General features: G+C 41.2%; 1 protein-coding gene and 1 long non-coding RNA gene across 4 annotated transcripts in view; both read right to left on the bottom strand.

Moving 5' to 3' along the window:
- LOC122780004 overlaps positions 1-6,362 on the bottom strand; it is a 30,187-nt gene extending 23,825 nt beyond the window's left edge. For 2 of the 3 annotated variants that reach the window (XM_044042755.1, XM_044042756.1), the window contains exons 1-2: positions 6,271-6,362; positions 1,150-1,212 (exon numbers count right to left, since the gene is read on the bottom strand). In XM_044042755.1, the coding sequence (XP_043898690.1) occupies positions 1,150-1,212; positions 6,271-6,357 (150 nt within the window). In that variant the 5' untranslated portion in view covers positions 6,358-6,362. Of the gene's footprint in view, positions 1-1,149; positions 1,770-1,916; positions 2,080-6,270 lie in introns of those variants that run through there. The other variant, XR_006361641.1, reaches the window with a different exon arrangement.
- Positions 6,363-7,333: 971 nt separating this feature from the next.
- Positions 7,334-13,789, bottom strand: LOC122780005. The gene is made up of 3 exons (XR_006361642.1): positions 13,438-13,789; positions 7,555-7,635; positions 7,334-7,434 (listed from the first exon to the last, which is right to left on the bottom strand). It is a non-coding gene; the product is annotated as an uncharacterized LOC122780005 (long non-coding RNA).
- Positions 13,790-26,682: the final 12,893 nt, after the last annotated feature.

The following is a 26,682-nucleotide window of genomic DNA, read 5'->3' as shown; positions in this document are numbered from 1 at the left end:
TTCACGACAGATTTATTCTTTAACATGTGCTCACTAGCCTGTTTAGGGTGTGGAAGCATTACCAACAAGGATAATACAATGATTAAAACCTTGTCGCTCTTTTTTTTCCTTTGCTTTAATGCTGTGATTATTATTTTTCTTTAAAAACCTTGTTTTAGCACAGATTACATATTCCCCCCCCACCCACCCCCTTATTTTCAGCCTAAACAAGAGGATAAGTCTCATAAGCTGGGTGATGCTACTCCATTCCTTTATGCCTTTGCAATGTCAATGTTGGGGATAACGAAAAACCGAGATACGTGCTATTGTTTTGTTTAGATATAACAAAAAGAAAAAAATCTCTCATATAAAAGGTTCCCTTTATAGATATATTTATTTTGAAGTTCTATTTTATATAGTATTTATTTAGATGCCAACTTTTTTTTGTTTGTGAAGAAAGCTTATGTCGAAATGGAATGTACATTGACAATGGAAATATATATTGTTAAATATACCCGGCTGTTGTGTCTTTATTTTTGTCTATACACACACAAACACACGCACACACTCAAATGACATATTTCATTGTGTAATATGCTCAAACATGCAATCAATTATTATTTAAACGTTACGATGCACCTTCACTGCAGTACTTATAGTCTTCTTTGTGAATATACCCAATTAATTGAGCTAATAAACATGCCATAAAACAACATTCCTGCTTTTACGTCAACACTTCGACTTCCTGAGGTCCCCGGCCCTTCCTGTGTGTGTGTGACTGGATTGCGCTCCATAAAACACTGGGTCGGGCAGTAAAGGCCAAATAAAGCAGCGGCCTGACCTTAGGCCCGAAAGTAAACATTACATAAGTAACAGGAAATAATTCACGGACTTCCTCCGGAGCACACAAACCAGTCGAGACGATGGCGATTTCACAGATCAGACATGAACCCCCTGAAGGCTGCCTTGCTCGTCGCGTTGGACTCGCAGGTTAAGTAGACTTCCTGTCAGTTTATAGCGGTGGTATGTGTAAGCATTCCTTTCCTCACCGAAGCACCTCCTTCTGAAACACTTAACTATAACTACTAGTGCCTAATTCGCACCCAAATCTAAACCATACATGATTTTAAGTGTGTGTGTGCGTGCGTCACCCCTCAAACCCCAGCCCACCTGCGTTGCCGTGGTCCCAAGGATTTCTTCTTCCTCCCTTTGGGGCCCGCCCCCCTTTTGCACCTGGGAGAAAGAGAAGAGAAGACTCCTTTAATAACCCGAAATCTAATTACAAAACTTAAAGAATTAGTGACGGATCAGCAGCTGTACACAAAACCCCACCAAAACCCCCAAGTGCTACCGAAACCGTCCGTATCTGAAGTCATCTCACGGAAACTAAACTCAAGGTTTACTGGCAAAAAAAAAGAGAAAAGAATACACTGCAGTCACCTCACTGCTCAACAAGAGAAGAGAAGAAGAGCTGATCTGGCTTTTCCAGCATCACATAAAGAACACGTTTCCGCTGCAGAGGCCCTGCAGGCGCTGCTGTGTCTGCTCCAACAGGTGAGATCAGAGACCAACCTGCCTGTTTACCTGCCGGTCTGTCAGCACCCACCTGGGACAGCACACACACACACCTGCATTTGACTTCCTCCACACCTACATTGTCATCTCCACCCCGTTGTCCCACATATATATCATCAGCTCAGGAAGCTCCGGCACAGGCAGGTGAAGAAGCAACCGTTTATTATCAGCCACGCGATTATGGCAGGGCTGAGGAACCAGTCCTGGGTCAAAGCCTGTGTGTGTACACACAAAGAATTGTTTATGCTGTGGTTTTGGCCTCACTGGGTTGAATTTACCACAAAAGACAACGCAGCAAACTCATATCACTACTTTTTTAAAATGTTACAGACTTTTAAATTACAATAATAATAATAACATACGCAGCAGTGTCAGCTTGTGTGTCAGCTGCCGCATGTTTGTGCTCCGCTTCATTTGCAGCATTATTGTGCAATGTCAGGAATAAGGTCGTCACGCCCCGGCCCTGCGATACACATGGACTGTTGTTATGGCAAAAAAACATTTCGTTGCATTGATCTTTTTTTTTTTCACATATTATTCAAACATGGCAAGTGTTACAAGAAGAATGCACACGAGTAAAAAAATAAATAAATGATAAAATGATCTCATAACAGGACATGAATGAAATGAGGAAATAAACAAAGAGAGCAGATGGAACACAGAGAGAGAGAGAGAGAGAGAGTCAGAGTGGGGTCATCTCATTCTGTTAAAGTGTGCCAGAGGCCCTCGGGCTGCGTGGGACTTTGTTCCAGTTAGGACACAGTAACTAGTAACCAGTGTGTTCGTTTTTAGCTGCATTGAGAACAGCAGCAGTCGCCGTGCCGCGATAACAAAGACCAAAGTATCATCAGGTGCGAACCTCCGTGTGACATAATCTGACTCGTCCCATCTCCCTGTTTGTTTTCTTATCTGCCACGTTTCACAACTGGCAGAACTCGTACACAGTCACACTGCTGTGCATCGACGTGACCTGTGATAGCACTCGACGGTGGCGAGCTGCCACTTTTTCAGTGTGAACCTGCATTGAAGTAACATGTGTTGGGACTATAGCGGCTCCGAAGGCTGTGGGGAGAACCACATGCCCGTTTCCTGCAATTAATAATGTCCCCCCCCCACCCCCCCACCCTCAGCTGGTCTCGCAGATCTTTTGAGAATTTCAAGAAGCTAGCTGCAGTTCTTGACTTTCCAGCACTTATGTGCATCACGTTAGCGCGAGTAAATCCCCTGCAGTTTAGCTGTTTAGATGACATATTGCAAAAGTCATTCTCACATCTGGTGTAGTGCTTAACCGCACCTCTTTGCACCATGACTGCCCCCAGACACACACACACACACACACACACAAGTTCTTTTCCTGTTAGCCCTGTTATTGTTAAATATATAAATGCAGATACACTGAGCGTAAACATGCGAGGTGAAATCTTGGACCATCTGTCTTTAATTGCACGAGATATTTTCATTCTCTGACAAATTGTTGCAGGAAACTTTACAGAAAATGAACCCACACCTTCAGATGTGGGGGCGCGAGGGGCGGGTTCTTAAATTAACAGCAGACACACGGACAATTTGTCGTTTTTGATTCTTTGGCCATGCTTTACAGTTTGGAGGCGACTGAGGCGTGTCCTGTCCAACTTTGAGTGACGCCGCGATCAGCTGAGCGGACACAGTGACATCTGGAAATGTTGATGTTTTCAGTCACGTTTGCGACGACGTATATTAAAAAAAAATTTGGTCAGTTTTAAAGTTTCAGAAATCCAGATTTCCAAACCATTCTGTTTTTCTCTCCTTAGTAATTAAATCATTAACCAATAATATAATGCAATATTTTGACACTTTATTGACTTTAATGGCTGTATAGTGTATACATGTGTGCATGTATGTTAGGTTGAGGTTTGGGTGAGGGTTAGCGTGTGTGTATAATGCTCGTCTGTAATGAAAGCTGATACAGTACATGAAGCAGAAATGGCAAGTGCACGCTGTTTGAAAATGGAACCCCTGACATTTAGATCTGCAGACTGCAAAATCCTATTGCCTTACGGAACACACACACACACACACACACACACACAGTATCTCCCTCCTCTCCCCCTTGGTGGAATTCAAAAGTAAAATGAACCTATAAGTGTGACAGGATGGCTTCAGCTGCAGGAAAAACACACACTTTAACACTCAGGAAGTGGCAGAGAAGGCAGGGAGGAGAGAGGCGCTGGAGCTGGTGGGACAGGAGGAGGAGGAGGAGTACAGGGAGCTAAGGAGGGAGTAGTTAGAGATTCCAGGAAGACTGTCTGGTTTAAAGCTGATAAAACAGTCAGAGAGAGCTGTGAATATTATATTATATTTAAAAAAAACATGTATTTTATTCCCAAAAGCTTAGCAGTTGTATGTTTTAGATTAAAAAAAAAAAAATTATTTATTTTGTTTTTTTTGCTTATTTTAACCAGAAAATGTCCTGTGAGTAAGTTGCTTTTGCCCATATTTCTAGAATAACTTTCAATATTTGGCAGTTATTTACAATTAACTGCATGTTAAAATGGTGTATTAACAATATAAAATGAAGATAAACAGCACACAACATATTTAAAGTAACATTTGTTTGAGTTTGTGTCTCAATATCCAAAAAACAGGCCACAAAAATAATGTTATAATTATGTTTTCCAACTCTCTACTCTCTCCTCTCTTGACAAAGATGCTGATTCACCGGCTTCCTGCAACAGAGTGAAATTACCGTAATAACCGCACGTTGGCTTTGCCTTGCAACTTCTCAGCTTTCAGAAACTGTTGGAATTTTTTCCGATAGCACAAACCGTCGCGTAATTACATTAATGCAAAGTGCGCTCGTGTTAAACGGCAAAGGGTTCCTTTGGGCCCAAGGAAGGCGAGAGAGGAAGAAAGCGAGAAAGAAGAGGAGAAAAGGGGAGATTAGCTGTGAGTTTTTTTTAGTGCCACAGTTGCCTGCCGACCAGCAAGTCAGCCAGGCAGTCAGCCTGTCCACCATGAAGCCGGTCACCAAGCCAGCAAACAAGCCAACCAGTCCATTTCATTCAGCGGGGCCACTGGCACGGGACCAAGTAATGCCACTAAACAAAGAGCCACTGTCTTGCATCACTTCCCCTCAGAGAGGCCATCCAGGCCGCAGCCTCTTATCACCAGGCACTGCCAGTCTGCAGCACACTGAGGCCTCCACACCACACCATACCTCTTTACTGCTTTCTATTACAGCCCTCTCCTGTTATACCACCATTGTGCTCGGCCTGTACCCAGGGGGAGGGTTGTATGTCAACAAAAGAGGCAGCACATAAAGACACAAAACAAATTAAATCCATCAAACGGCATCTGTAATTTAATTTAACCTGACCTCCAAACGTAAGGTTTTAAGGTTTTTTTAACCCATGGTTTTATTGGATATCAACATTTTTTGTACAGGGGGGAAAAAAACCCGCACAGTCTTACATAATGTTCCTATTATATACGTAAAGGCTCGAGCAAAAAGAAAGCACAGATTTACAACCCATGTAGAAACAGTCACGTCAGTTCCACATTTCACTTCGACTATGATCCCGATCGTTGGTCAGTTACTGAACGTGAAGTGCAGCAGTGGAAATGTGGACTCTTAATGGGCAGCTTGTGCTCCCTGGTCTTGATAAGTATTCTGCCGGTGTAGTTCGATACTTCCCTCCATTCCACAACCTCTCTCTCTCTTTCTGTGTGTGTGTGTGTGTCACGGATGTGTGTCTTTTTTCAACAGGCCCTGTGGCTGCCTAAGGGGGGTGCACATGTGTAAAGAAACAGTTGCATTCCTTTCAGATCCTCCTCTCAAAGAGAAAACACACACACACACACTCAGATTGATACAAACTCAGCTTATAGAACACACAAACCTACGCTCCTCGATCCCCCCTTTTTCTCCCTCTTTTCTCTCTCTTGTTCCCTCTTTTTTTTTTTTTTTCTTCTAACTGAGCAACAGTGGAGCGGGACGGTCCCCCGAGGCATCGGAGGGGCCAAAAACTGAACCGACCAAACTTGGCTTCCGACCCCGGAGCAGCAACACGCCCACTTGGCGGCGGCCTGCAGTGCATTCCTGGTGAGAGCATTGTCAAAGCCAAGCACTTCCTCTGGAGCGGAGCCAGCCCCACCACAATAACATTTCATACATTTATCTCTTGGCTCGAGTCTCTTACACTCAGCACTGACACAAACAGTGAACACACATGCACACGCACAAGGGGGGGGGGGTTAAGATTGCGTGTACATGCATGCACACGTGCCCAGAGAAGAGTATTGCAAAACACTGTTTTGATTCCAATCTTTGCTCTCACATCTCTCTCCCTCTCCTCCTCTATTTCCAAGTATTCCTCTCTATGTTCTTCCTCCTAATCTTGTTTTCTTTTTCTTTTTTTTTGACGTAAGCCAGTTTTTCCTGTCTCACAATTTTCACCAGATAGTGAATAGCATCATCTTAAAGTTAAACACTTGTTACAGAGCTGCTATCATAGCCATGAAAACCTTGCACAACTGAAGCTTTTCATGGTAGAAAAAGCAACCAACTTTTGATTAGGTTCTTCATTTTCTTACTTTTACCTTCATAGTTAATTTGATTTAACCCTTTAACGCCGAGCATATCACAGACGACATGTTTGGGAAAATCCCAACAGTTTCCCAAAGCTGAGAAGTTGCACGTCAAAGCCAACATGTGGTTATTACGGTAATTTTACTCACGCTGTTGCAGGAAGCCAGCAAATCAGAGTCTTTTTCACCAGAGTGGAGAGACGCCTGCACAAAAACCACACAATGTGTAAAAGACATTGAAGAAAAAACAAATGTTTCTTTAAATATATTTTATACTGTTCAAATTTAAATTTTAATACGCAAAATGTGGTGTTCATGTCCACCTACAGTGTTTGTTTTTCTTCATTTTACACTATTTTAACATGCTGTAAATTGTAAATAACTGCCAGATATTAAAAGTTATTCTGGAAAAATGGGCACCAGATGGACATTTTGAGGCTTACGTGTTAAAGGGTTAAAATATCTGTGAAGTGTAAATATCAGCAGCTTTTTAAAGGGTGAAACGTGAGTGAGTGCGAGCACATTTGTTTTTGCAACGCAGCTTTTTGTGTCGGGCTTAGGTGGGAGGAGGAGAAAAATGGACAAATCGGCGTCCATTTTGGCTCAAATTAGTAAATGTAAGTCAGCAAATACTGGAAATGGTGGGATGTATCTCTGCTGGGCTACAGTTCATGAGTTATGCTGTAAAAATAAAATCACAAACCTTTAAAAAAGAAAAGAAAGAAATATAGAACACACATTTGTCTGGACTCAGGTGGCTTTATGCACACGTGTTGGCCTAAAGTGTGAACAAAGAAACATAAATGATGTACTTACAACATATACTCAGGGAAGAATCGAAGTGCTGTGATGTGTTGTGATAAACTTACCACAGAAGAGAGGAGAGGAGACACTTTTCACACTCTGCACTCTGTGGCTAACATAACTCTACCCTGAAATGCCCTCCTTCCTTCCTGTTAACATACATCTGTTTAGTCAATATCGTGAGCAACAAGGAACGTCTCCATGGAAACCCCTCAGAAACAACCGACGACTCACCTTCTCTCACACTGGTGCACCTGTGGACAAAAAGAAAAGAGGTTATGTTTTCTCAGCTATGTGAGATTTGTGTGTGTGTGTGTGTGTGTGTGTGTGTGTGTGTTTGCACATGCATGTTTAGGACTGTAAGGTGGGGTATCTTGGCATGTCTCACTATGGGTCAATGTTTCCTTTTAGCTCTGTTGGCACTCTCATGTTCCTGTTGGCTGACCTTTTCTCTTCCTGTGAAGTTCCTGTCATGCATCCTCCTCTCCTTGAAGGTCACACATCTCTCAGCTGAAGCCATGTGTGCCGCGTAATAGTTCAGACCACAGAGCCATATTAGCCACGGATAATAGAAATACATGTTTTTAAATGTGACCGTCAAGGTGAAAGTGTAATTTACAGTTCACTCACCCGAGTCCAGCAACGGTGATTTTTTTTCATCATGGAGTCAAAAGCATCGATATCCAGCAAGAAATAACCATGGAGGAAACCCTGTAAATACATTGCAAATAAAAGTTTACAAAGTGATAAAAAAAATGTTATTTATAACTTATTTCTATTTTTAGAAATACTTACATATAGTGCCTATTTTAACAAAATCACAGGATGCCAGCAAACCATGTGAAAACATAGAATGAAACGGTGCAAATTTGGAACACGTAAGGGACAATACATGTGTAATAGTTGACTAAAGTTCAACACAATTCATTTAAGAATGTCAAGTTGGAAATGTTACAACTGCCTGAGGGAAATATCTTAACAAAAGAGGAAGCAAGAGCAAAACAACTGAAGAAAAAAAGTGAAAACCTGCTATGTTTTATTCAACACAGGCCACAGAACAGTTCTGTTCACAGTTCATATTTAAAGCAGTTTGGTATTTGTGTGTTTCTTAGTGTGTAAATGCTGAAGAATCCAAAATTGCATTTGTTTTCATGTCTGAAACCCGATGAAATGACAGTAGAACAAAGGAATGAATCAGGCAAAGTCATAGATATGACATACAGTTACAGTATGTCCTGGTATCGATAGACAGACAGACAGACAGACAGACAGATAGATATCTTATTATCTTTTTTTACATGTGTGAGTCTGCACTTTACTCACCAAAGCCTTGTATACAGCTGTCAATCAACAGGCAGAACCTGAATGAATAATAACCCCCTCTGGACTCGCTTCCTGCCAACCATTGTGAAACGTGATGTAGTTAATTGTTTCCAAGAAACAGAACTTTGTTTTGGAGCTCTGAACCACACACATGTGTGCGCACACGTACAGTACGTGTGTATTAGCAGTAAGAGCTGCACTGTAAGAGCTGCACTGTAAGAGCTGCACCGTAAGAGCTGCTGCTGCTGCTGCTGCGGCGGCTTAGTGTTGTCTGTGTGAGAAGTGGTCTGGGCTCGTGAAGGGAGCTCAATGTGGCCCATAATACTGTTCCTGTGGTGTATGCATGTGTGTGTCAAGGATGTGGTCTTGCTCACAAAATGGATCATTCAGACCCCCCCCATATGAGTTTGTGTGTGTGTGAGAGAGAGAGAGAGAGAGAGAGAGAGAGAGAGAGAGGGGGGCATCATTCAACACCCGCTCCTCCATCCAGGAGCATCGGATATTGGATTAGTGTTAATCTCCCTCCCATTCTTTTCTCACGTTGCTCTTTCCAGGGTGTGTGTGCGTGTGTGTGTGTGAGTGTGTGTCATTGCAATCTTTAACCCCTCTCGTCCTGGTCTGTCTTTATCTAGCAGTGGTCTATGATACTACAGTCAGCCTGAGGCCTGTTCCTCCTCCTTGTGCTCATTGCTCAGGGTCAGATAAACAATAATGTGAAGAAAAGTTTTTTTTTAGCGCAAATATGAGCCATAACAATATAACCCTCATTGATTTGACTAGTTTTAGTTAACAGGGACAGTAAGTTTTAGTCACAATGACCCCTCGTGAAGCTTCTTAAAGCCACCACATGAAGCGACTCTGAGATGAGCAGCAGCAATCACCACGAGGAGCAGAGTTTAATCATAACCAAAAGAACAGAGCTACAAATAAGATTCATGTTGTAATGACAGAGCCAAAGTAAAACCAGAACTTCCAGAGTTGGTTTCAAAAGTGAAAAAAACAAAACAAATTCAAGATTGACATTTCTATGCTAATAACTTAAAATCCAGCCCTGGGACACTCCACAGTTTGTGTGGCTGACAAAGTTGATGTTTTTCGCTTCTTTTCTCAAAAGATGATCTAATATCTTTTTTGTGGCCTTTTAATGACTCATAAAACTAATGTTTAATGTTTGCAGGCTAAACATGACTGGGTCGACAGCAGAAGGAAGTCATTGAGAGGTAGCAGTTAGTTCAGATGTTTCTGTGAGGACAGTAGGAACGACACATTAAGTAACAGGTGTTGTTGCAAGTGATTAACGATAAAGCAAATGACAAGTTTGACTTTTTATTTAAATATTTCTAAAGACCTTATGAATTTGGTTTTCAGAGACATCTGCATATCATTTTCCATTCAGAAAAGAAATGTTTCGTTTCATTCATTACTACATTTACACAAAACAAGAGTCTCAAACACACTCAGGCACATTATGCCGTTTAAAGCTACAGTGTGTAACATCTGATGGTTTTGTTGTTGTTGTTGATTATGTTATAATTCTGCCCCCTCATCTGAAAATGGACTCTGCCGAGCAATACTATCAGAGTCGACTGAGGGTGAGTTTGTGTGCATACACTGGCATCGAGAGGGCGAGTGGCGCCATTTTCCTGCTGAATGACCAATTATTTTGAGCAAAATAATTCACTTCTTAAACTTTTTATGGGCCTTGTTTACTTTGCATCCAAAATGTTGGATTTGCAGGCATATCTGATCAGAATCTGATCGCCCTGACCAACTGTTCACATTATACTGTATATTGCAAGTGATCAGATCAGGAAAACAAGCAGTTTGATCAAAAACAAAACAAAATGGACGATAGAAATCTGTGCCTGTTTCTGTCCCTTTTCTTTTCATAGAAAGGAAGTGACAAAAAACGCCAAGTTGTGCCACCTTTTGTGCTGCCATCACTGGGCGGGGAACATGGTACAATGATGCAGTGATGCAGATGATGCAATTTGGTCTTCCATGCTTTTATCCTGATTTTTTTTTTTTTAAATATTGTCTTCTTCCACTTTATCTACCGCTTAACGCACCTCCAAATAACGTCCGTCTCTTCAGATCTACGTCAGTGTTGCACTGAGCGTGAGGTAGAAGCTGCTTTGTAGACCTATCTAAGCAACCGACACGTTCAGATTGAAACAGATCTGTAAAAAATCCAATCAGAATCGTAATCAAAACCATCTCGTTATGTGGTTTGAATCAGCTTTGGAAAAAATCATGTTTTTTAGCCGTCCAGACGGCCAAAAAAATAAAGACATATACAATCTGGATATACTTAAATATCCCATTTGGGCTGAAGTCTAAACAAGGCCTTAGTGCTGTCAGTCATACTCCAAGCTATTTGCAGCTGTCTCACTTTACTAGCGCCATGTTGCTGTTGCCTCCGATCATCTTAACAGATCACTAATCATCACTGAGTGAATTTATCTAACATGTTTACATTTAAACGTTACAATTTAAAGTTGCCCTGAAAGATATTTTCACTGCAAACCTATTAAAAAAAAGAAGAAGATGAAACTGAACAAAGAGAATAAGACGTTCCAGTTTAAAGTTACACTTACTGGGTTTCACATCGGGAAGATAATCTTTAATTTGGTTGTAATTTCATGAGTTTAACGCTCGGAGGGAAAAACGCGGCTCGAGATTTGGAGACGGAGAAAGACGGAGAGGCAGAGAGAAAGAGAGAGAGAGTGACTGAGAGGCACAGACGGAACAAAGAGAGAGAGAGAGAGAGAGAGAGCACCTGTTCTGCAACCTCAGCCCAGACAAAGACACTTCTGTCCCACAGTACAATGACATCCGGGACACTGTCACTTCCTCTTTCTGCTGGGACAATCAAACAGCACAGCGAGCCGAGTTGTCTGTGCAAGCAGAAGCTATTCACACACACACACACACACACACACACACACACACAAACACAAAACTGCTTCACTGATCTTTCTGTTTTGTTTTGTTTTTCCAGAACAGCAACCTGGACTCTTCAGTTCTGTTAAATATTCTGCACGTTTACACTTTTAAAGTCACTTTGCTGGTCCTTTTCATACTAAGTCCACTACATAACACAGTTGGGTTTTGTATATAAAAAGGAAACAAAGAAATAAGAACTTAAGGAAATAAGGATTAGCAACAATCCTGGCTCCGGAGACACATTTTGGAGGCTCAACTTGAGACTTTCCATCGCTATGGAAACTGCTCAACAACCATAAAGCAGGTAGCATTTCTTAAATACTGTAGTTACCAACAGAAGGGCGAAAAGGGAAAAGCTTTTTTTTTTGAAAACGGGGACAATGCACGAAAGCTGACATCAAAGCATTCCTCTTCCTCTCTGCCTTTGTTTTCTGTCTGGTCTATAACGCAGTGTTATATAACGTCTGTGCCTTTGACAACAGGAAGGACAGTCAAACTTTTGAAAATCAACAAATCCTAGGGTTTATTTTTAAACAGCAGGACAGTTTAAGGAAATCAAGGCAAAACTATTTCTGATCTCCAATATCCTGCTTAGAGACATGAAGAAAAAAATAAACTGCTGTTTTTGTGGATTTAAATGATTTCCTTTTAAAATGCTACAATAAAATAAACAATTTTAATCAATAATTTATGACCAGAAGCAACGGCTATTTTTGACATAACACAAAACTAAGGCCTGGGTATAATGTATGTGAACTCCCATAGTTAAATCTCTTTATAAATAAATGTATTTTATAATCTAACTCTTACATGTATTTAATCTATGACCGTAAAGAAACAAGAAAGACAAAACAACGTCTGTTTCCACTTCAAGTATATACCTTTAAACTCTATAAACACAAAATGCAAACTGATATGCTAACCCTAATTTTTGCTCAGTGATTACAATGTTGCAGCTACTTTTTTGGTTCTTAAAAACTTCCGTCCAACTCAGCCAAACCCTCTAGTACCAGTGTGTGTGTGTGTGTGTGGTGTCACAGTCATTACAGCAGCACAAGATATATATATATATATATATATATATGGGAAGAATCAGGGAATGGAACCTTGCCGATAGTAGGACAGTGTGACTGAAGTTTGATCCTGGCTACCAATTATGTGGTCGCTTGTGTTTTCTCTCTTGCTACCTTGGTGTCTTCTTTTCACACACACACACACACACACACGAGAGGAGGAAGAGGACGTCATAAACACATGTTGTATGTTAAGGGGACAAATATATCGTCGGTAGAGCTAAAAATACAGAAGCTATTTGAGTATACTACACAGCGAGAGATTTGTAGAGGTTATTTTTGGGACATACTTACCTTTGAACACAGAGCATTTAGGCTGCCTTTTCCCATTACTATGTTAATTATATCTATACAGACGCAATAAGGACGAGTGTCTGATATCCTTTATTCAGCACGACCTATAGGCAATCTCATGTTTCCATTTTCACCAACTATATAAAACACACCTGAGCAAAAAGTGCCCAAATTTCTTTGAAATCGGATTGAATTTGTGAAGTTTGGAGTGCGCTTGGCTCGTTTTTATGAAAAATTCTCTGTTTTCTGGCTAATACACAATGATCAACTATACTCCCACTAAAAAAATCGTAATTTTGGCTCAACAATGAATAAGAAGACAGAAAAAAATTCATTTTGTAAAGCCTGAAGATGTGACCTATATTCCCACTGCAATTTACAGAGGGTGCCCTGGTGGCACAGAAGGGTTAATAATAGTATGAAGATCCTCTGCATAAGTGGAAATAAGTAAAGGCTTGTTTAAGGGATAATAACAAATCACAAAAAAATCATCAATTCTGCTGCTAATAAAGAAATTAGACAAGAGTTTTAGTCAAAAGCTAAAAGATTCACAGACTAGTGATGAGAGGCTTCCACGCTCTTGCACCTCAACAGTCGCTCTGATGTCAATATTTTATAAATAATTTATTAAGCAACTGTAAATGATTATAGGTAACTAGAAACAACCGAGTGGTACTTCTACACCACATGCTGTAGCTCTAACATATCAAAAGTTCACCACAATAAAGTTTGAACCATATTTTGTCAACAACTCCCAACAAGCCCGGACACGCACCAAAAACATAATATGTACAGACAGTACGGATCGTTTCACAGCTATAAAACCATGTAATCACGTTCAAAAAAGCAAATATGTTCATAATTCGGGTTTATTTACCTTTTGATTGTTTGTTTTAGTCCCGTTTTAGACCACCACGCAATCTTCTTCCCTGCACAAACGATTACAATGAACGAGACACAGAGAAGCACAGATTTGCACAATGAATATTTGACATTTTGAAAAGGCTTGACTGTTATAGTGAGTAAAGCCAATATGACAGTCATGCATTTCTGAAAACTTTGAATATTCACGGAGTGTAAACACGGAGTGGAGTCTGTGACGGTGCAATACAGTTATTATTAAGTCGTACGTTAGTTTAATTGTGTTTACATGGCATTAAATTAACGGGGGTGGTGGATTTTAGCCTCATTAACTTTATAGCTGCAAGAAGAAATATGCTTTTTCCACTTAAAGCTGTAGTTTGTGACATTTTAAAGATAAAATGGCTCGCCCGTTACGTTCAACGGCATCATGAAGCTGCCCGATAGCTAAAAACAAATGTCAGAGGTTGATTCTACAGCTATTAATACTGTATGAACATTTAGTAGGAGTTTGCGATGATCATTTTATTGCAATCACGATTTCAGCTCGTCACAAACAGTGGCAATCCGATATTGAAAATGTGTGTTCCGCCAACAGCAATTAAGCACTTCCTGTCTCTTTCCGTGTGTGTGTGTGTGACTGGGAGGAAAACTAGGTCAAATCAATACAATGCAGTGAATCATAGTGTTGTGGTAATTACTCAGAGGGCCGCGAGGGGCAACTCGAGGTTCCGCACCGGAAATGTAATACGTTAATTCATTTACAGAACCCAAGTGGAGTTCGGGTTGACACTTCTCTAACTCGAGCCAAAGGTTTAAAATTGTATTAGTGTTTGTAAAACACACTTAGTTCAACACAAATTGGTCAATCTGTACAAAAACAAAAAAAGGAAACATCATTTTACGAGGAATTGTGAGATTAAATTTGATGAGATCAAAAAAGAGAAGAAGCTAATTCCCTAAATGTCAAATTATTCTGTGTTTTCCAACCGTTATTTTCATGTAAACTGAGGTCAAATGACAGTGTTCAGCATGGCTGTGCTGCCGAGAGATCATTGTCCAACGTGACCAACGAGCCAACAAAGAGTCCTTTAAGTCCTGCTCTGTTCAAACGCTCACAGGCTTATTACAGACACTTGGTTTGCCAGTGTTTTGAGAAGTCTGACTGTAATTAAGGAAAAACCTGCAGAGAATGGAAACAATATTATGCAATTGCAATACTTAATTGTAAGAAGCACATAGTCTGAGAACACCAAAAAGAAAGGCCATCCGCTTCCCTGTGGCCTTAATCATCTTGTGGACACACAGTTTCCTTGATTTTCCAGATTAACATCTAAAATATGCACATTAAATCTCTGCGGAATCACTGGTTATCTCCTCTGATTCCCTCTCTTCCCTCTTCCTGTAACAGGAGACGTTCACCCCTCAACAGTGGAAACCTCGAGACACTGAGTCCAAGCCCACAGGCCTCTCGGAGTGTCAGCTCGTAATATTGTGGCTTAATGAGGGAAGAAATAGCAGTGGTTACCCATTTGGTCTGAGTCCTCTCTTTCAGTCGCAGTGTGCTCTGTGTGTGTGTGTGTGTGTGTGTGTGTAGGGGTAAATGAATGTGATTGTGTTTACTTGCTGGCTGTGTGTAGGATACAGGAAGCCTTGGGGGCCCAGGGCTCTTGCTGTTTGTTATGGAGTGAGGAGGAGGTAGAGTTGTGTGTGTGTGTGTGTGTGTGTGTGCATGTGTGTGAGTGAGAGAGGCAGTGGAAGTTATAGTCGTCTCTGCTGTCTTTAACTGCTGGGCATGGAGTCTCAGTGGAGCCAGAGCACGGTGCAAGGGCACAGAGTCACAATTGACAACTTCATTTTGAAACATATAGCATTTGATTTATAGAGGCCTAATGAGCCACTTGGCCCTTGAGCTCGTTCATTACTCATGTCAACAGCGCTTTCGTGCTACATCTCCCTCTTAAATGACATTAAACCTGAGTCCAGTTGAAGCAATGTCAAAGTAAAAGCCTTAATTTTCTTCCTCGTTCTTGTATCCAAAACAACCGAGTGTGGTGTTCTTAATGTTGACACTGCATTAGCAGTTTCACAGGAATGAGTATTGCAAATGTTTTCTAACAATATCCACAGCACAGTAACTGTCAGAACAGAAGTGCTGCCTGGACACAGGCTTCGAAAGTGCATCTTTGGATGGTCAAAAGTGACATCCAGGACCCTGAAGATTCATCGAGGCAGGAAAAAGATGTCCGGGAGAGCTAGGCAAGGGGCCCACAAGAGGTCGTTCCAAATCACTTGAGTGAAACCCAGTGGCAGGACAACTACCACAGCCCACATGGTATCAGCACCTCGGCTGAAGCTGAACCAAGCACAGACCAGCCAACCAACAAGAGTCCAGAGTCCACCCAACCGCAGCCAACAGCAGAGAGGAAGAAGGAAGGGAGAAAACCACACCACACATTGTGTGGCCCCAGTGCAGTCAGAAGAAAGAGAGCCAGACCATCGGCACAGAAATTTGGAACAAAGGCTGGATAAGAAGGGAGATGCCATTTACATCGGGCACAGAGATTGGGAATCAAGTCCAAGAGCCACACAGTGTGGAAAGAACCATCAGTCCAAGTCCAGGATACAGTAAGAGATGCAAAGACTTATGAAAGAGAGGAGACAGCTGAAGAAACAGTGGGAGAAAGCCACTGAGGAGGACAGGAAGGGGCTTGAGGCATTGTAGCTGGAGTTAGAACATCAAATGGCAACACTGCAGAACAGCAGAATGGCTGAGAAAGAAGAAACAGGCAAGGACTGGTTTTTACAAGGACTCTACATTACATTACACATGTGGCCAGTTTCCATCAACAAGGTCAGCCTGTGTCATGCTCGTCATCTGCAGAGACTGGTCAACGCACAGGTGAGAAATTGGGGTCTACTGAGATGCCTCAGGAGCATAGGACTCAGTGGTAATGGAACCCTGTCACTGGAGATGACGCTAACAGAATCCCGGGACCCCATGGTACGAGGAGTCACTCCAACCCTGGCCACTGGGAGAAGGTAAGACCCAGCAGCTGCTGGGGTGGAAATAAATCTGCTCTGCAGCACTGGGACATAGTGGGCTATGTCTAGTATGGCAGAGGACGATTTGACGATTTGAGAAATAAAGAAAGTTTTGGGTTTTTTTTCTGTCGCCCAATCAGTTGACTGTCGTAGGTGGAGCCAGTCTAGCTCCACACCTCACCATACCATACCAGTTTACTCTGGTACCCCAAAGGAAGGGTGTCCAAAATGGAACAGTTAGGGCCGGTTATTTTAGTACTTTTCTTAATGGAAATGCAACAAATGCATACTATACCACTCCACTTTTCAGACACTAAAGTATACTTTGTTTGCCTGTTAGGTGACGCCAAGGAACGTGACAGAGTAATGGTATATGACTCTCTCGGGAGAGAACGGCTTGGTAAATTATTAGAAGACCTGTAAGGCCACCTAGGCAGCACAGTTCACATATTTTGGACTAAATGGAAAATGTATTTGCTCAGTAATCTGGATGAGGATGATTGGACTTGATTTATCCTCCATCCTAGTAGTGGAAAATTAAGATACTGACAAATTACACTGAAACAGGCAGGCCTCCCCACAGACAACTTTTAAAAAAAATAATAAATTCTTCTCCAAATGCCATTTTGCTTTGCTTGTTTTCCAACGCACTTAAAAAACTCTCCCTCTCTGTTTTTTGCCTCCTGAGGTTTTGATGCAGTTTCCTTAAGTAATTTGACAGTTTCACCACATCCAGTTTGGTTTCTGGCGAGTGTCTTGGCTGGGAGCGCCGGCAGAGCTTATTCTGGAGCCTTTTTTTCTTCTTCCTCTTCTTCTACCCCCTGCTACAGCTCCAATGTGCGGTTTCATCTTTGAGGGCCTCCGAAGCACATGGCTGCTGTCTCAGTGGGAAAGAAGGATAGAGGAAGATTGAGGGGGGTGAAAGAATGACAAAAAGGACATGAAAAGACAAAAAGGGAAGTGAAATGACAGGAAGAGGGAGAAAGAGGATAAAGTGAGTGAAATGACCACAGTGTGTGACACTGGTGCTCCCAGTTAACTGGATGCAGAAATAAAAGAGCTTTATTCTTTCTTTCATGTCATCCTCACTTCCTATCCTTCTTTTTCATGGGCCCAGGACATAAACACCACATAGACAAAGAGTCTGACCCAAAGAAGGCTAAGTGTTTCATTTAGTAATTTGTCCTTGTGTTCCTTGACCTCCACTAAACTAACCCAACCCTGTGCTTTACAATTCAATGCTGGATCAGAGACAGAAAACACTCCCTGCAAAGCTCAAAGCTGAAGCGTTTGATTGTCGAGCACGCCGTGTGCAAAACGCAAGAACAATAAAGGTTTCCCAGGATTGTGACGTAATCCAGGTATTGTATGTTTTTATAAGCTCAGGGTTTTTTTTTAGAAATAAACTTTGTCGTTAGATTACATTCCAGGGCATTTATTGTTGTGCGAGCTAACCAAACACTTTTATAGAAGTCAAGTGGGAAGTCTCCCGTTCACATGAACCCTGACTAACGTGAAATAAAACGAAAATTTATAATTAAAAAAATGGCTTAATTAAAAAAGTTACATAACGTGCCTGCGATGATAACAGCTTTCTGGAAAAGTGGCTATTAAAAGAAAAGCGTGATTATTTTTCTCATTCTTGTCAGAGAACAATGTCGTTAAAGTTAGTAAATAACAATATTTGGCCGCGACTTTGTTGCCTTTTAATATTATTGTTGTTTTCCTGAGTTGTTGCGCAACTGTAACATTTCTTTCTCAACATCTAAACGGCTGTTTGTTTTAATGTCAGCATACAGTCTATTTTTAATAGTTAAATATAGAGCATAACTTAAAAGGAGAATACGTAGTCTTTTGAGAAAGTCTATTGAAGAAAAAAATATATAATGGTGTTTTGACCAAGGAGAGAAGGAGAGAGTGAGAGAGAGAGAGAGAGGCAGTGTGGGAGAGAGAGAGGGGGGGTGAGTAATTTACACCAGGAAGTAATTATGTAAATTCTAAGCTGAGTCTTCTAGTTTACAGTCCAACCATAAACCCACTGTGATGTCTGGCTCGCAATAAACATTATTTATTTCTTTGTTTATTAATACTTCCACTGCCAGTCCTCCCACTTCTCCTCATGTTATTTTTTTTTTTACGGAGAAAAAAAAAACAAAAACCTAATACGAACCTGACTGACTGGGAGGCACGACTAAGTTTAATGTTGGAATAGTTTGAAACCGAGCGAAAAAAAGAAAAACTAGAAAGGGGGGGAGGGCATGTTAATGTAATTTTTTATTTTTGTTTTATTTTTTCTAATGAAACAAACATGAGGCCTTGATGTGGGTTCGTTGCATGTGGTTTGTTGTGTTTTGCGTTTGTGGAATGAAAAGCCGAAAGTTCCCCAGTGCATGGGTAATAAACAGACTTTAAAGGGCCCTGGGACAAAGAAAGTGAAAAGTTGAAATCAGATGAGGTCAAAGTTTACCAAGTTATGTGTCTCCACATGGACCCGTGTCTGGTAATAGGAAATGGGTAAAAAAAAGAATAAGGAAAAACATCCGGGATGCATTTTTATTCTTTTTTTTATCGTTTATAAGAAACAGGGCCAGCACAGCAGCTATGCACGCACATCAGCCATGTTGTGTTTATCAGATTTTAATATACTATTTCTTCTTATGTCTTTCAGACAAACAAAGACAACAATTCCACATTTCAAAACCGGGTACATATGGGAAAGCTGGCCTTGCATTTTAGCTTGGATGAGGTAAGAATAATTGTCGTGGGTTACTCACAAAGTTCTTACTGCGATGTTTACTTAACATATACTGTAAATATAAAAACTCCTGATTAAATTATTAAGTCAATTCCGTGTGTGCCTGCAGGCCACGGTTCCGCGCACTTTTGACCCCCGTCAAATACTTCACGTCTCATTTTCATAACATTTTGGCCGCACTGTCAAAACATCTGCAAACCTCCGTCGGGTGCCAATGAGCCACCTGCTGAAAAACACCACGCAGATCGAGGTTAAAGTCCGCACAGACCCCGGCAGCTTGTTTTCAACCGTCAGGGAGGAAGGATTCCTCAGTGACATGTTGTATCCCATCCAAACTGTAACATCCTCCCCACAGGGTAAACAAAACCTCAAAGGTAAAGTGCGTGTGTTTTTGTATGGGTATCTGTGATAGGACCAAAAACTGAAGAACCATAGGGAGCGAAGGTGTTCTAGGGCATTTTGAGGGCTTGGTTTTGAGGTTATGGTTATTATTGGGTTTGGGTTAGGGTAAGGAGCTAGGGATAGGATTATGTCTACGAGTGTCCTCGCTACAAATGCTGCACAAACAGTGTGTGTATGTGTATATGATTTATCCAGCTCAAAGGAACGGGCCTCCCATGACGTACACAAGCACAACTCGGTGTTTAAGCAAGAGAAAGAAATGCACAAATGCATATGTAAGTGTGTGTGTGTGTGTGTCCATGTGTGCATGCACAGCAGATAGCCTCTGTGTTTATTTAGTTTGAGGTGACAGCAGGAAGGAAGGCAGGTTAACGAGCTGCCGGCTCCAGGCACCCAGACACATGGTGATTACGCAATCCAGCCAACTCCTCTTTTTCAACACGCACACAAATACACACACACATGGATAATATACTCACCTAGATAGAGAAAACAGACACGTTCACAAGTATGCAAGCATCAAGGGTTCTCACACAAACTCAGCGCCGGCGGCACCCTCGGCGACAAAATGGCTTCACTTCACCTGAACACGGACGCTCTAGATAAGTTTCACTTGTTGTCGACACGTTTTTGGCAGAATTGGTGTCCGTGCACTAGAAGTAATAATAGGTTTCTCATTACTTGACACTTAAGGATTTGGTAATTGAACAGCCTGGTCAGAGAAAATGTAATTTGTGCAGCATTCGGAATTGGACGTCTCTAGCGGAGATCAAAACTGAGCTAACTCTGGTGCTGCCACAATGCCACAACTAAAATTTAATGAACACGTGATTAAATTAAATGAATTCAGTGAGTTTGTACACTAACAGCATCGTGAATAAATGGCAGGAAAGATTTCAGAGATGAATTTATGAATTTAAGGACCAGGACAAAAAACTCAAGACATGTTGAGAAAGAGGTAATTTTTACTGAATAGAAGAAGATAGGAGAGCTTCCTTGCTTTAAAACAGGGGTCTCAAACTCAAATGACCACTGAGCATCTAGTCTGGACAGTCGGGCGCTGGGTAAATGGAAAAAAATCAAATTTTTTGTGGAAAAAGCAACTTTTCAGTGTACAGGTGAGCTTAAAATTATATCACGCCTTTTCCATCATTATTTGTTTCTGATGATATTTCACAGAATTTCTAAATAAAAGCATTTTTGTTGATATGAAAGCATGTTTTTACAATAAAAATGTATTAAATACATTTTTTTTTCTATTAAGATTTAAAAAAACGTACAGAAACAACTTTTAACACAAGTTTGAGACCTCTGCTTTAAAAGATTTAAACTTTACCACTCCAAAAAACACAGATTCTGATTGGTCAGGCGTCTACCTTGGTCCAAAAAAATGTGAAAGCTCAAACTGACTTTTGAAAAACAGTAATGTGAGAATAAATTGCATGAAAAACAACAAAAAAGCAAAAAAAAACATGTACGACACGCAAATGCCGATAAGATTTTGCGTCTCCGGATAGCAGGCACGCTCTTGCACATTCTTACATGCACATACACACAGATGCACATGTGCACACGCTCGCTAACATGTCCACCAGGTGCAGCGTCTGCGATTGTATTTTGAGCCGTGTTGAAACTTCCAACCTGTAATTTACTGACCCAGCGGTAGAATGCGAACACACGCGGACACACACACACACACACACACACACACACACACACACACACACACACACACACAGACAGACAGACGGAATAAGGAGACGAGGTGAAATGACGAAATACCTAATTTATAAATGCATGCGTGTTTCATGAGTAAGAGTGCACGTGGCAATGATGGTCAGTCAAGCGGCGAAGACCCCCCACGTCATCCATTAACACACTTCCACCTTTGACCCCCTCGCCCCAAACTCCACTGAATGTCTGCCTAATGGAGGCCAGACTCGGAGAGTTGTGTTTGTGTATTTCCACGTGCACTCGTACTCGGTTGCATGTGTCCATCTGTATCCGTCTGTGGCCATATGTGCAAGAGAGTGTGAGACAGAGAGGGGGGGAGAGAGAGAGAGAGAGAGTTTGTAAGTACAAAGAAAAACCAACTACAGAAAGTGGAGGAAGTTTACACAGCCGAATCTGCAGCGATCCAGGAGCGGCACTATTTATAAAAGCAGCAAAGCCTCGTGTGTGCGTACATGCAGACGAGAGTATGTTTTCAAGTGGTGTTTGCGTTTGTATGAGTGCACTTTCAGCGTGTGTGTCAGTCTGTGTGTAAAATTAATAAATACGCACAATTGAAGGCTTCCTGTTATTTGGCGGTGAGGCCAGAGGAAGTTATTTTGTGGTACACTGATAATTTTGGTCAGAACACCGGGCTATAAATACTGTCAGTGCTACGCACTCTATCCCGCTCCTTCCACTCCTTGCTTCATCCCTCCATCCCTCCCGAAAAAGAAAAACTGGTATGCTGCTGGAAAACAAGAGCAAAATAAGCATGCAAGGGAGTTGTTTTTAGATTTCGAACAACATCCTCTCTCTCCTGTCTGCTGTGGGGTCAACTTCACTGTTAGGTGCAGGCTTTGTGTGGCGACAATTATGCCCTAAAAGTAATTTCTAGTATATCTACTGTATATCTATATGTATCGACCACACACTTCCATATCTACATGTTTACGAGGTATGTTGATTCACCTCATTGGTTTCTATACCACCATCACTACGACCTAATCCCAGCAAGGATGTGCCTTTAATTACAGAAAAAGAGGCATAATAAGCATTAACCATAAGTGGACATAAACTCAACTCCCATTTTAAAGCCTCAAGATTCACAATTGACTGCAGCCACTGACAGTTTTGCCAGTAGAAATTCACAAACGTCACCTATTGGACAGCTTCTTCTAAAAGTATAGTACATACTTTATAAAATAAACATCATGCTCTTTTGGAAAAGAAGCACCTGAAACTAGCAAGTGAGTCTGTTAACTCCTGAGGAAAATATTTATTGATGTTATAAATGAAGAGAGAGGAAGAATCATTTTCCCCATAGACCTCCAAATGAATGGAGGTCTACGGGAAAATTCCTGGAGGCTAAATGCTACTTCTGTTATACATGCATCACTTTTCAAACCAGACGACTACGCCCATTTTTAAAGACAGTCTATGACATTAACACTGTAAAGATACACAAGCTTTTAAAAGTACAGCCAAACTATTTGTATCGCTCCCTGGTGGCTGAGAGCAGTAAAATTCATAAACCCCTTCTTCTCTGAGTTAGCAGATGGGATATTTACCCATTTATAAGTACGCATCCTATCTTTCTCCAAAGATTATATTATTGTATTTTGAGTAGGTCTTAGAATGCTGAACCCTGAGTAACAAACCTTATGCCAATATCACATTTTCGCCAGACCTGACCCCCCGTGCAAAGTTTTTCTGCACGTTAACCCCCTCAAAAATGACTGGAAAGTCACAGATATAATAATAATAATAACAATCTGAAGGATAACAATAGGGTCCTCGCACAAATTCGTGCCAGGAGCCGTTCCAACCCCGTTTCAGGCGCTAATAACGAATGGTGACAAACACTGAATGAACAAGTTCAAATGAGACACACAAATACGTGGGTACCAAAGGTCGTAGGTTATCGTGGTTATGCTCATACATAACGGTCATCATTAATAAAGCAGCTTACCAAAAATGTATTATAAATAATCACTCCAAATCAACAGGGGAGAGTCAGCACAAGTTTAGAGATAATGGAGTTGGTCCTGCATCTCTACGTTCACACTGTAACACCGCATTAAGACTTTTTCACATTGGCCGTCGACTGCGATGACAACCTTGTTGAGAACAGACAGAAATGTTTTTTCCAGGCAAGTCACTGTCGTGCGGTTTACCGTGTGTGTCGGCATAGTACCCTCCTCAGGGTGTAGGTGACCGCAGCATTAATATGGCACTCAGAGATGTATGTGGTCACCGCGAGAGGCGAGCCAGGAAACTCTTACAAGGTCACGTTAATATTCCAGATGCTTTTTGATCAAAAACAAGCCTTAAATCAGAGAGGGGAACTCGATCTGCAGTTAGGCATGGCATTACACAGATGTTTATCTCTCCCCCTGCCTATCGCTGTAGCCCGGATGGCTGAGTGGCCACTTATTGTTTACCTACGATAAGGGCTTTCTGTTTGACTACCAGTTAAGCTGCAGTCAGCAGAGAGGCCACGGAGGGAACATGGTATTTATAAAAAAAATAAAAAAAAAAACCTATGTGATTTAGCTGAATTTGGTCTGGAGCTCCAAACTGAAGACCAGGATCAAACGAGGAGGGATAAAGATTTTTGTTTTATCACGAGGATGTGAGTGTTTGTTGTCGACCACAGCACATACGTATCAATACTACTCGCCTGTAGTCTGTAATGACTCAAAAATAAACAACTGTCACAAATACTAATTAATAGTTGTTAGTTAGTAAGAGTTGTTCTTATTAAGTAAACTATGTGTAACATTTAGACCAAATGATTTCATCTTGGTGTCACATAAAGAAGCTAGCAACATTTAAAAATAACAGTATTTATCCATGTAAGCCAAGTATTGACTTTCCATTTTCTCATATCAAAACTTCTAGGAATAACAGAAACATTCTTGCTCCAAAATGACTGAATAAAGTAACTTTAATGAAGGTAGAATTTACTGCAGGCATGTTAGTTTTAGCCTAATGCACCCAATAAATAAGCAAGGTGTTTGATTATTATGCTGATCACTATGCACTATAGTTCCTATGCCAACTGTTCTCAGGCCATTCCATTGAAAACACCTACAGACATCTGAGTGCGCATCGTTCCTCTCAATCACTGCCTGTTTTGTAACGGGGCTTTATCTGTGAACAATATCCCATCTCGCTGTTTACACATCCCATAATGCAGCTCATTCAGCGGAGGACATCTTGATTAGGGCGGGCTAAACGTCTGGTTTTCATTTAGCGTGGAGGAGGATGGGACGGGAAAGTAAAAAGGAAGTGAGGAATGAAGGAGACGGCGAGGCAGGAAGAGAAGGACACAAAAGATTGGGTTAGATTGTGGTGAACTTGAGGTTTAAACCTTATATATAACTGGTGTTAATGGTGTTACTATTGACGGTGAACTGATTTGAAAGTGAACCATGACACAGAATGAGAATTGGAATAAAAAAAAAAAAAGGTTAACCCAGTTTCCCTTTGCTATTTTTGGTTTGGTGACCTCACGCTGATAACCTGTTGTCCAGGGGAAAGTACTTACATACAAACAAAGTCGGGTTCTCTTGAGTATATCCTCAAAAGACCCCTGACACGTCCTCTGTGTGTCACAGTGTGTTGTCTGTGTTGTCAAGTTCTCGATGAGTTAAAAGTCCAGTCTTCTTAGTTCAACTAAAATCCTGCTAGTAATAATCGGACTAACATACCTGGATAATGCGATTCATAGTCTGATTACTCCTGCATGTGTACGCTTAATAGGACTGGAGTCGGACTTGGCGTTCGGCACACACTGCACGCTGCTGCCGTTAAACTCTACAAATCATATTTAGTATGGATTCAGCTTCATCCTCTCCTTGCATTTCAACCGAGGGCATGTTTGACGATCAGACGGAATTGTGATCATAGATCCATTCGCTATACAGACAACAGAGGCAGCGGTGATCAACTGTGATAAACTGACCACTTATTTCAAATCTAAATGGTTTACAGTTGGCACAGGCGTGTGTGTGCTCCGCTGCTGCCTCATCCTTCTCTGCCACATTTACAGGCGGAAGGGAAGGGAATTCTAACTACTTTAAATTAACTCCGATAAGAGAAGTTTTTTTGTTTTTCTTTAATTAAAATCTATTTATTGAAGTCAGCCCAGGCATTTCCAGAAGACATTACTCATCATTCTTCACAAATCAAACACAGTCAAAGGTTAGACGTCCTGACCCAGGATGCCACTCACTAACTGGTAAACAGCATGAGATCGAACCACAGTTCCTCTCAGTGCTTGTTCTCTGAATGAAGTCAAAGACTCAAAGACGTAAAACGCGGCGACACACAATTATGATCCTGAATCACTGGAAAAGTTTCACAACAGCGCGGAACACAAACAGGCACGAATCCAGCGGCGTGGTTGCGTCACATGACCACAACTTCAGTAAAACACACACTCACATACACATACATACATGCAAACACTTTTTTTTTACACACAAATCTAATATATTTATGTGTGGTCAAATCTGCAGTGTACACACACACACCCAGCATGTTTATGTGACAGTGTAGAGTTCATATAACAGATAAGGGTCGGTAGAGTCAACAGCGCTGCAGATAGAGTGTTCTTTAGCTTCCGCTGCCCTTTGTTTACCTAATGATCAAGTGAATCAACGTGTGTGTGTTCGTGAGTGTGTGTGTGTGTGTGCGTTTCAACCTTCCATTGTGACACAACCAGAGACTCTGGTTCTCTAGCCTCACTGAGCCAAACGTCCGCCATCTTGAAGAAGTAAACCCATATGTGAAATTAGGTCAATGAAGCTAGTCAGGGTTATTAAAGTAACGCTGCCGAAACTATAGAATGAAGTTGGAATTTGATCATAGTTATTATAGGAAGAGTTATGAAAGATTAAATGTAAATAATATAAGAACTAACATGTAATAATACAGTAAATAGTTATTTACTTTGTCATGTGTAAGTACTGATAATTTAGTTTAGTAAACTCCTCTGTTTGTTAGAAGTTCTAAAGAGTTTTAAAGATTTTGAGGACTTAGTCTGTCTCTAGTGTGAGAGCTGAAACATCTCCAGCTGCCCCTTGACTTAGTTCCTTTTGGAAAAAACCATGTCCTGATACGGATCTTATCAGTCAAGTCGTGTCCTTCCCTGAACCCTGTGAATGGACATGACCTCTGATCTGCTATTGTTTGTGTAACATGTTTCAGAACTGATTTTGTTTTTGCGACTGTGCATTTTTACCATTGTTGCCATTTCACAGAACCAAACCTGCTATTATGGTCTGGCCCTCACTTTACTTACATAGAAATGTACAAATCATAACAAACCCCACCCCCACC

Source organism: Solea senegalensis, linkage group LG13 (assembly GCF_019176455.1).
Source record: "Solea senegalensis isolate Sse05_10M linkage group LG13, IFAPA_SoseM_1, whole genome shotgun sequence".
NCBI lineage: Eukaryota > Metazoa > Chordata > Actinopteri > Pleuronectiformes > Soleidae > Solea > Solea senegalensis.
The sequence above is the reverse complement of the archived record's forward strand: the minus strand, read 5'-3'. Positions and strand labels throughout refer to the sequence as shown.